General features: G+C 36.0%; 1 protein-coding gene across 2 annotated transcripts in view; it reads right to left on the bottom strand.

The window, feature by feature from the left end:
- CDH12 (cadherin 12) overlaps positions 1-5,988 on the bottom strand; it is a 151,192-nt gene extending 145,204 nt beyond the window's left edge. For both annotated transcript variants that reach the window (XM_041397177.1, XM_041397178.1), the window contains exon 1: positions 5,761-5,988. In XM_041397177.1, coding sequence (XP_041253111.1) covers positions 5,761-5,988 — 228 coding nt within the window. The remainder of the gene's footprint in view (positions 1-5,760) is intronic.
- Positions 5,989-12,249: the final 6,261 nt, after the last annotated feature.

Here is a 12,249-nt window from a genome sequence, read left to right as displayed (position 1 = left end):
TTTCTCCATCTGTGTTGGCAACACAAATTTCAGACATGCAAGCACCACTAGCACCCTACACTCAGCTGTGTTTGGAGATCAGTCATTCATCCTAACAGGACCATTTCCACAGGCTCTAAATCTTCTACAGTGATCACTGAATCCTTGCATAATACAGCCTGCTAAATTTTAGAGTTTGAAATATTTCAGTCTGTGACCTCCTTAGCTGTTCAGAACAATAACCTCAACCTTTTACATCCTCTAAAACATGGGTGACCACTCAAGAAGTTGATCCTTCCTTTTTATTTTAATCTCTCCTTGTCCTGAGCTCACTCTTTCTCTTCTCTCATGCAATCAGTGAAAACACAGTCCTCCTTTTTTTTTCTAGCTCCAAATACCTCATATAATTTTCATCAATGTAAGGGCCACAGGCAAGAGGTCCTACTACTACTACTACACTCCTAATTTGTCTGCTATGAGCTACCTAAGCAAATCAATAAACAAAGTGAAGCCACTAGATCAATAATAAACACTCCGTTGCAAGTTGTTCATCTCTGCTGCATGTCTTTGTACACCTTATAAAGAGGTTAGCTTTCAAGAGTAAACATTAAATGCAGGTCTGACTTGCTCATGGGGGTTTTGTGTTTCCATGGTTCCATTTCGTTCTCACACTTCCATGTGCAACTGTCAAAATTACTTTGTGTCTCACATACTCTATGCAATATACAGGATGCAAAGCTTTTAAAGTCATCACTTTTTTTCACCAGACAGACATAAGTGGGAGAGACAAAGGTCTCAGCTCAACAGAGCAAGAAAAGAAATCCAAAATTCTGATACCAGTTCTGATTTTTCTTACACCATTTTTTACCATTTCATTTCTCCTCATCAATTTCCTTGTCTGTAATAAATTGTGACAGTGCTTTTGCTTGAATATGTGCATGGCATAAACTCTGTAAGCCAGTTTAGTAAGCCAGGTTAATGTGATCATGCCTGATTGCTCTTTAAATTACTATCTAAAGACCACTAAGTCCTAACAAGATTTCACTTTGATGTCAGCAGACAGAGGTGAATATATGTTCGATGTACTGAACAAGCTCATTCTTATACATAGCATATCTTTCATATTAAAGTCATGCAGAATGAGTAACTGTGATGTCCTGCATCTTGGGAGTCAATTAATACATTACTAGCAGCAGCCCCTGAAACAATTTTCATCGCCTTGATGATGGCACTGTGCAAATGTCTAATGGAAATAATACACAGCTATCTCTAATGTTGTTACTTCAGTTGGAATGGAATCTAATAAATTACAAAAAAACCCTTTTGACAACTTTAAATGAAATATTATTGTGATCATATTAGAAATCTAGTGTAAATACAATTTTAAAAGGGATGAGTTTAATCAGGGTACATTTATTAATAGATTTAAGTGGGTTTTTTTTTCCTTCAAAGGGCAGTAGCTTTCAAATTCATTGTATGTATTTCTTTTACTTAATTTTTTTTTTCTTTCAAGTTAACTCAATGCTTCTGAATAATGACAAAATGATAGCCACTGCTCTGTAAAATTGTTTGTCTGAACAGATTAAAAAAAAAAGCAGTACATAATTTCCTTTACAGACTGCCCTGTCATACAGACACTCACCCAAGAGGGAAAATAACTGTAAAAAGAAAGCATGTATTCAGAAGTACATGTTGATTTAAGCCTAATGGAAGGTGGTCAACATTAATTCCATCATATTAAAAATTATCCACTAAAAATGCGTAAACAAATTCTATACTCATATTTCAGATACAGAGTATAAATGATAAGGTTTTGAAAAAGCACGCTGTTCTGGTCACAGATCTAGAGCTCTGCTTCTTCCAAATCTGCCTTGATACATGGGCAAAACTTTGAAGATGATGAGGCTTTTTCAGGACAGAGTCAGATGAAAAATACCATATTGCTACATTACCCTGTACTGCCATAGAACAGCCATGAATATTAAATTTTTCAGCATCCTTTTCTTAACAAAAAATATCTGTAGTAGTTTGTATGTGAGCATGCATTAATGTGACAGAGGTTTAAACAAAAAACTCGTAAAACATAGGTTATTAATTGGCAGAAAAATACCTGGTAAACTGAGGTTCTGGGATTTTTGTTGGGTTTTCTTGCTTGTTTGGTGGGGGGTGTTGGGTTTTTTGGGGGTTTTTTTTGTTTGGTTGGTTGGTTGATTGGTTGTTTTTGCCACACTGGAAAATGGAAGAGAAATGGCCACCACACTGAAGAGGACTTTGCAATATTTTCCTATGCACCATCTGCATCCATATGCCTGTCTCTGCAAACTTGAGGACAAACAGCAAAAAAAATCTCACTGGAAACAATTGTGCAGGTGTGCAACACAAGAAAAATGTGATGCACACCTGCACACTAGGAATGCAAAGACACATATAAAGGGAAGATGCCACATGCAGCACAACGAAAACCTTTGCTAGTGTTATCTTGACCATGTTGTTCTCTTGAACTTTCAGTTTATTTTGCTGATTCTGCATGTCATTGTTGAAACACAGCAATAAAGAAAGGTTACAGACATATTTGTAGTGTCCTGGTGGGGCTGCACCCTCTTCAGCAATCCTTGCATAAGGGCAATTAAAACTGCTCCCTTGTGTAAATTGTGCTGGAACTTGTAGCACTTGATCCTCTGATGATTTCTGTCACCATTCACTGAGACCTGTGCTTTTTTGCAAAAAACAAGGCATGAACTTTTCGTCTTCATCTGCACGTGCTGTTTTTGCCTGGCTTTCTGGATTTTCACAATACCAGGAAAACAAGTAAAGCACTGCTAAGTAAATGGGCAAGCCTTATTTTACACCCAACACCCTGTCCATTTTCATGGGTTACATGATAATATCATACTCTAATTTTACTTTTTAGACTGGATCTCTTAATGAGTGTTGAGCAAAGAGGGTTATCTTCTGTTATCAATCTGATGGATTTTTATTCTTCTAGATTACACAAGCAGATACCCAAACTTTAATAATCAGGTCGAATGCTTTATTGTGTAAGCTTCAAGCACAATTACAAAATTGCCACCTGTAAGCTAGACTAATCCCCACCAGTTTGTAAAGTATATTTTGATTTGCAACCTGACATTTCTTTAGATAGTCGTCTAAAAACAGGCATGAATGGAATTACATGCACTGGCCAATAATAGAAGACATTATTTCTGTAAATCTGTATTCTCTTACAGAAGGTTTGCAATATTAGCTAGCCACTCTCAACTTTTTATTGAAACTGTCAGATGATTTAATAGGTACATTAAAATCCCATTTATAAATTACTGTGACATAATAATATAAATGTCTATGCACAAGTGTCCTGATGTCATGGCTAGAGGAAGATAAGACCCGTGTGATTTCAGGTCACATGAAATATCCTACACTTTATAATATATTTATTACTACTTAAAAATATATAACAGTAGCATTATAAAAAGAATTAAATTGAAAATATATGCTTTTGGAATAAACACGTAATTTTGGTGAATCATTTGATTCTGCAGATTTAGTTCTGCAGTCAATCCAGAACTCAACTGCATTTAGCATCTCAAAAATTTTATGTTATTTTAAAAAATTGCATATGATCTAAAGATACCAAGAGTGACTGTTGGATATATTTTAGTATGCTGACAATGGTTTGAATTTATATGAAGCTTGGCTTTTGCTATCTGGATTTAAAAGCACAATTTCTCTAAGGAACTTCTCTCTTTCAGTGTTATACCTACATTGAGAGCTTTGTGGAAAATAAGGGGAAAACACCAACATCTCCAGCTCGGTTTTGTTTATTTGTTTGTCATCTGGGTTTTTTCAGCAAAGATGACATACAAAGACTGGCAGGGTTTCTTGGTTTTTTTCAGATATAATAAAGCAGATAGTTAATACAGATAAAACAAGTTGTGATAAACAACAAAATAAACATTGCTGAAGAAAGTGTTAACCTAGAATTAATTGCTGTATTCTAGAAGTAGGTGTTTTGACGTAAAAAAAGGATTTTGACTTTTTGTCTATCGATGTACTTGAAAAGTGTCACACAATTTGTCACAGTTCAAAAAAGTCTTAAGAGATAAAAATATTCCAGGTAAATCTGTAATGAGTGTTAGTCTTAATGAAAATACTCCATTAGTACTAAAGTTGCTTATAAACTTAATGTCAGTGGAGCAAAAACAGGACAAAGGAAGAATCTGATTCATCAGTACATTGATAATAGTCCATTTTGTGCAAAATTACCAATTTTTTGGCAGTTTAGAACTGACCCTACATGACTACCAAGAAAAACTTAGACAAAGGAATAAAGACTACTGAAAATATGCATCAGTAATATCTCTGTCTTTTGGCATTAAAGGCACAGCAATCACATTGCCTGTGCTACAGCACCAAATGTGATGAGAGTCCTTGTTGGCATCTTCAGCGAGGTGCCAGAACAGATATGTCTTAGAGAAAGAGTAACTCATATCAGCTGGATATCACAAATATGATTTTTTTCATTATGTGGCTCCCATTTCTTCAGACTTACAGCAAGCTCATTGTATTAACTTTGTGATACAAACACACTGCTTTGCAAATTGCTTTGATTAATACATTTTAGAGCTTAACACGAATGTCTTCACATGCAATATCCAAATACATTTTTGGCTGCTGTGCTAAATAATCTACTGTTTTATTTATACATCCTCAGAAAAGTTTTCTGGAAGGGTGGAGGAAACATTAATTTTCTGTTGATTTATTTATATTTTTGGAGAAAAAAATTTTCCCACTTGTACACACAAAAAAAAAAAAATATTCACAATGGTATTAAAGTAAAAACTGAAGCATGATGACTCATTTTTACAGTAGGTGAATTTGAAACCTTGCTGTCTAGGGAAGTGGCATTTGGGGACCCAGGAAACAAATTCCTGACTTTTTATTTTCACTGAGTAAAGTCCTTTACTTAAACTGAAAATTATACACAGCATCCAATTATACACTCTGCTAAGATTTTCTTCAGGTGTCCTTTTCAGCTTTCCTATCTGAAAACTCTGTTGTTTAAATTCACCACCCCCACACCCCTCAAACAGTTTTCTGTCAATTACTTATGCCCTCTTACAGAAACAGTGGATATATGATGAGAGAGGGAATTGCAAAAATTATCAGCAGGTATGATTGTGCTTGTCTACACACAATATAAAACCTCTACTGCAGGACTTTGAATTATGAAGAAATAAAACATATTAGAAATACTTGAAAACAATCTGAACAATCAGAAATAAAAGCAAATGGTTCTGAGACATAAGACAACAGACCAAAAAGAATGTCTCTTCATTAGCTGAAAAGACTCTTGGAATAACCAAATCAACCACAGGAATGACTGTTCATTCTGAGTTTGAGATTTAAAGTTTATATATTATCTCTTGATATCAGAACAATGTTTGTTGCTAAAAATCAAATATGCTACCACAGTACTCTCAATTAAAATTAGTTGTAAAACACAGACTTATATCAGAACTCTCTTATTTAGTTTGTTGTATTGTTGTTGTTGCTGTTGTTTTTGTTAAATATAAAAAGCAAGAACAGGGAAATAAGACAAACATACAAAGACAGAAAGTATATAGTGACTACAGGAAAGGCTGGATGGTAAAAACAATGAGCAGAGGGAACTACTGCCAGTTGAAGATTTGTCCTGTCCCACCAGAAACAGGTACACAATTACAATACATTATACTACTTCTCTGTATCATTTGAACTTTCAAAGAAATAGTAAAAAATTACCTTTCCCACATACTGAGGTTCAGAGCCCATGTATTCCTCCAGCACAAAAAACTGATTCCACACCCAGCCTCGTTTGACTCGCTGGGAAGATGATCTCCCTGGCACTGGAACAACATTTTCTCTTGGCTGTCCTTCTAAAATCTCTTGTGCTTGTGGATGCAGTGGTGTTAGGAGACCTCCATCAAACAGGACCCAGAGAAGCAGGGATAAGCAGTTCCTTGTGAGCATTGGCAATGGCTTCTCTATCACAAGAAATAAAAACTCCAGCACTTAATGCCGAGCAGAGGAATCCAGGTTTGAGGTGTCTGTGGCCTTCACCACTTGACTTCTGATTTTATTGCAGAAATGCTAATGCAGGCATTAATCCTTCTGATGACAAGGTATTTGCCGCAATAAATTCCATCTATAGGGACCTATAAAAGACATTTACATGCAACATCAAATTACATAGGATTACACTGAAGCATTCATCAAAATTTTCACACCCAGTTAGTTTCTAGAGACAGAGAAAAATATTAAGAATCACAGTTAAAAAGAGATTGCTATTTTCATTTTCATTGTAGCACTGAGCTGCTCTAGAACATTGTGTAGTTATTACCTCATTCTTGCTCTGCTTAGCATTACCTTTGTGTCCATCTGAGACAGGGCTGTAGTCCTGTAGATAACTTTAGGATCAGTTATCAAACAAAATTTCTTCCCATCAGTGATACCAAAAATGTTTACTCTTTTTTATTTTAGTTTTACTCAAATTTTACTCAAAAATCTTTTACTCAAAAAAGATTTACAAGCAAAATACTGGAGAACAGGGGATCCACTCTTTCACCCTACTGTGAAGAGCAAGACCCTTTGCTCATTTTCTCTGACACAAAAGCTTCTTGAGGTCTTCTCTACAGTGTGCTGGTTGCCACATATAAAAAAAATAACTACCTGTAGGACTTAAGATAGATGCATTTTACATTTTAAAAAACAAAATACAATTTATAGAGCTATGGAATTCACCACTTTGTCAAGGTCATACTGTGTCATTGATTTTTAAGCATAAGTTTCTAGGAAATCGATAGAGTTCTGCTTAAAAAACAATGACATGATATGGACCTCAAAAAACAAGAATAATAAATTACTTAGCCATATATCTTTTTCTTTTTCAAATACTGCCAAAGGTTATATTTTCCTTATGAATAATATTATTACTATCCATAACAATAAATAGCATAGAAATTCTTATTTGTTGGGTACATGCTGAAGTGTTTAAATAGAAAGAATTTATAATCAGGAAACTGGAAAATTTAACAAGTCTTAAAAAAAAAAAAAAAAAAAAAAACCACCCTAGAAGAATAACTGCACTTCCTATATTAAATTTAGGGTGAGACTTCCTGTTCAGATTTGAAAGGCTACATTTTGGGTCTTAATAAAAAAGAAAGCAAAAAACCTGGTGAAAGGTATCTACTGAGTGTTTTAATTCTGCCTTCAGAAAGGATAAAATATGAGGAAAGAACTCCCATCTGCTCAGAATACTTTAAATAAAGTTTTTCTAAGTTATGTTCAAACATTTTAATGTTTTTCATCAACAGCAAAATAATGTTTTGTGCAATGAGTAAAAACTTCTTACTTCCACAATCATTTGCAGTCTTTGGACTTTATTCCAGCAAAGGAACCTTAAGACATGACCTAACTGCAACAGAGATCTGCCTTCAATATATTTGGTATGAATTTATTTTTCTCTGAACAGTTCACATGTGGTTTTCTGCTTCTTTTTTTTTAATGTATTCAGTGGTATATAACATCACATTCAGACTGTGTTCATCCATAATTCAGTCCCAAGATTTCCAAACTTTTTTGCCTCTCCTGATCCATGGTTGCAGAGTGCCTGCCTTGTTTTTACGGCAAAATCATAGTAATCATGAAACATAGCAAAAAATAGAACAAATCAACTCAACATATCCTTTTGAATTGCCCAGACATAGATGGGAGGTGGAAACAAATATAAAAAAAAAAGGGGTGGGATAGTCTGCACTGCTTCAGAAATGCCAAAGTCATGTTGTAGTCAATTTTATTGCTATACCACTTCTCTTTGCTGAGAAGACTCTGTACATTGCAGTTCTCCCAGCAGAGCTCTGCCTCCAGCCATGTCTGTCAGGGAGCTTTTAAAATGTTATACAGCACCAAAAGTAATGCAAAAAGATTGAAAGTCTTCAATGAAAGGAGAGCAATTCCCCCTTGGCTGGAAGGTTAGTAACCAAGTGCAAGACACAGAGCGCTTTAACCCCTTCTCCATTGGTCTCCCAGACAGCCTCCCAGAATGCCTACTGCAGAGTCAGGAAAGAGCAATGCCAGTGCTTGCTTCATTTCCTACAGCTTCAAAAGATGATGAATGGGAGGGTCAGAGAAAAAATGGGAGGCTAATGGATGTTGCAGTACAGGATTGTAGCACAGATGACCTCATCAGCTACAAAAGAGTTCAATGTGAAGAATTTCTTTCAATTTTTCTTCCTTTTTTTTTCTTTCTTTTATTGTTTAAATTTAAACCTCAGCAAGGCAAATAATTGAGACTCTCATGCTTTGTCACTTGAAAGCATCACTCCAGCTTGCTATTCTATAACATTTGCACCTTAGGAAACTGAGGCAGAAGGTTCTCCCCCATAATTTCATTGCTGGCTTTGCAGGAGGCTTTGTCTGATAGAATATATTTTATAGCGCCATTGGTACTTGTACAGGAATTCAAAGGCTAATATATATTTTTTTCTTTTAGTCTGTGCTTGTTGTTTTGCATTTTCTTTTTAAGCTATGTCAAAACCGGTCTTAGTGCTTTTATATTGTCAAACACTCATTGGTCCCTTATGTACCTCTGATCAGAAAACTACTAAGACAACTAGGAGACAAGGATTTAAAAATCTGCTCAGAACAATTAACCATAACAAAGGCACTATATTTCCTAAATTTTTAGAGCATTATTTCCAGTGATGTTCATAAAGAAATACTTATCCAGTGAGATAGTTGTGAACAGACATGCACCCTCATTGCATCTCTTTCCCATATATTACAGAAGTACAGATGGTCAGATTTTTCTTAGATCTTGGGTTTTTTTTCAATATTAGCTGCTGCTACTCACTTCTTCAAACTATCTTGTAAGGATTTAAGTACCATTATACATGATCTAATTAACCCATAAAGAGAGCTTCAAAGTGATACCCTGTATGAATTTAGTCCCACATATGCTTTTATAAACTGTGATTACATTTATTCATTTCCCCAGTTTGATGAAGGGAAATAAATGACCCAACAGCAAGAATGGACAGTCTGTTAATACGCAATTATTAAGAAATCTTGATCATTTTTACTGTATCCCCCAAACTGCAGGCTTAGAAACTCATGAAATGCAAATGATTAATAAAATATCACTACTAAAATTATTTATTGGGAATAACAAAATACAGTATAAATGGTGCTCCTGCAAGAATTTTGATTCTGACCTGGACTATACTGCCATTAATCTAAACAGCCTGAGCAAAGAAATGCTTTTGGAATACAAAACTGATGCATGCCATTGCTGCTGCAACAACCCTTAATCAATGGTGCAGCAGACACAAATCACCTCACCGAGCTTGGCAAAGGTTGTCCCTTGTAGAGAGAAGAGCCATAGATCCTCTGCAATCACTAGTATGCACATAAGGCCTCATGTATTTGAGGCCTTATGTGCATATTGAGAAGTATTTGAAAAGAAAGTTTAAATGATCTTTGATCATGTCATGGTTTAATCCCAGCCAGCAACTCAGCCCCACCCAGCTGCTCGCTCACTCACACCCAGTGAAGAAGAGAATAAAAAAGATAAAAGTGAGGAAACTCATGGGTTGAACTAAAAACAGTTTAATAGATAAAGCAAAAGCTGCAAATGTAAGGAAAGGAAATAAGTTTATTTACTCCTTTGCCATTGGCAGGCAGATTTTCAGTCATTCTCAGGAAAGCAGAGCTCCATAATACATAGTGGTGTCTTGGGAAGACAAATGCCATCACTCCAAACATTCCAACTTTTCTTCTTCTTCTCCCCTGCCCCCCAGTTCTATATGCTTTCCATAATACCATATGGTCTGGAATATTCCTTCAGTCAGCTTGCATCAGCTGTCCTGGCTGTCTCCCCTCCTAACTTCTTGTACGCTCGCACACTGGTGAGATGGGGTGACATGCAGAAAAGGCTTTGACTACACAAACACTGCTCAACAATAGCCAAAACACTTCCATGTTATCTACTCTGGGTTTTTTTCAGGAAATTTTCAGGAAAATTCGGAACACAGCTCCATGCTGGCTATTATGAAGAAAATTCATTCCATCCCAGCCAAAATCGGTGCAGACCTGTACGATGTATCTACTTGGATCAGACCACAGATGCACCACTGTCACACCCAGACAAGCAGGAAACACTAAAGCTCTATGATGCACTCAAAACTGTCATCAGTCCAGCAAGGCTGGTAATTGAACCTCCATGAATGGAGGCAAATTGCTCACTGACAAAGTATCCATTATGCACTGATGGTGGGAGCATTTCTGCAGCCACCTTTACCATAAATCTATCAGCACAGAGAATGCTTTAGCTCACGTGAAATAAGAGCTAACGTAGAGCAACCATCTTCCTACCCATAAAGAGGTTTGCAAAAGCTTGGCAATACTGTAAGATGGTTGATCACACCAGCAGGAAAGCCAGATAACATCTATAACTATGGATATGCTGTATTAGCTGACCATATAATCTTGTTTCTCTGCAGTATCTTGGAATAAGAAGAAAAAAAAAACAGCAGAAAAAAAAAGTCCCTGTTTTTAGTATCTATTAAAATTAACTGATAAAATATTTGAGATTATATATCTTCTGGTTAAAGAATAGGTAAAAGGATATGGTAAATCTTTCTCTGAGTTTAAACAAATCAGATAGGTGGATATCCTCAAAGTCATTTAATTAAACAAATCTCATTAGATTTGACTCTAAATTACCATATTTCCTTCTGAGTTTGGCTTTCCTGAGCTTCACAACCTATCTAGATACCTTCTAAATGAAAGTAATTACTCCTTTTTCCACCTGGTCTTTTCAGTTAACATGGGAACTACTTGGTAATATCAAAAGAGGGGTTAGGAGGGAGATTACCATTAAACAGCTTACAAACCACAAACTAGCAAAGACTTTAATTCTCAATCTGTCCATCCTACAAGTCAGAAAACTTTCAACAGATTAAGCAGGTCCCACCTCTGCAGCTACTATAACAACTTGGCAAAAATAACATCTGGAATCCATGCCAGGTAACTGCCATGGGGAAAAAATAATATCGGTGTTTCTACCTGCTGGAGTCTTAACATCATCCAAACCAGTTATTCCCTTATCTCCCTTTGTGTGAGATTCAATAAACTATATAAACTGTCCTAGTTTAACATCTGACAGCAACCAAGCACAACACAGCTGCTCACTCACTCCCTCAGCCAGGAGGCAGGGGGCAAGATAACTGGGTGAATAAAAGTGGGAAAGCTTGAGGGTTCAGATAAGAACAGTTTAATAACTGAAATATCATTAAAATATTAATAATACTAATAACAATAATAATAATAATATTGCTCTGAAAAGTAAAATAACTGAGTGAGATAAATAAATGCCAATAAATACAAATGAAAATAATTGGGCACCACCAGTGAATCGATGCCCAGCCAGTCCCCAAGTATCAGCTCCCAACCTTCCCCCTAATTTATTGCTGTGCATGACTCCATATGTTATGGAACATTTCTTTGGTTATTTGGGATCAGCTGTCCTGGCTGTGTCCCCTGCCAGATTCTTGAGCATCCCCACATGTGTGCTGGTGGGCTGGTGTGAGAAACAGAAAAGGCCTTTACTCTGTGTAAAGTGCTCTTTACTCTGTGAGCACAGATCAGTGATCATTAAAATATCCCTGTGTTTTCAATGCTGTTTCCAGCACAAATCCAAAACCACTGCCATACCAGCAACTGTGAAGGCAATTAACTCTGTCCCAGCCAAAACGAGTACAGAAGCCTAGGCTGGCTCTCTGTCTGTTTAAATTGAATTCTCACAAGGCTGAAAATCTGAATCTCAGTCCCATTACTTCAGAGGTTGTTTATGTGAAATTGCTGATTAAGAGATGGAACAGAAACCAAAATCACCTTAGCTAATCCCGAATATTTTGTACTGATTTAATGTGACAAATATATGCAGAAAGTAAACATATGAAAGCTGAATCTTGGTATTTCTGGAAGATATATGTCGTCATACGGACAAGAACTATATTCTGTAGACTACTAAACAACAAAGAGATGGAAGCATTTCCCATGAAATAAAGTGATTTTAGCTCACTTTTGTTAAATTCTATTACAAAAGCCCCCAAATCCAACTATTTAATGTCAAATATTTTGCTTATTATAAAGTTACTAATAATTTAACTTGGCAAGAATAATATCAGTTTGGTTAAGGCCATGATTTTTGGATTTTACTGCCAAAGCCAC

Source organism: Onychostruthus taczanowskii, unplaced genomic scaffold (genome assembly GCF_017590055.1).
Source record: "Onychostruthus taczanowskii isolate IOZ18803 unplaced genomic scaffold, ASM1759005v1 scaffold137, whole genome shotgun sequence".
Classification (NCBI taxonomy): domain Eukaryota; kingdom Metazoa; phylum Chordata; class Aves; order Passeriformes; family Passeridae; genus Onychostruthus; species Onychostruthus taczanowskii.
The sequence above is the reverse complement of the archived record's forward strand: the minus strand, read 5'-3'. Positions and strand labels throughout refer to the sequence as shown.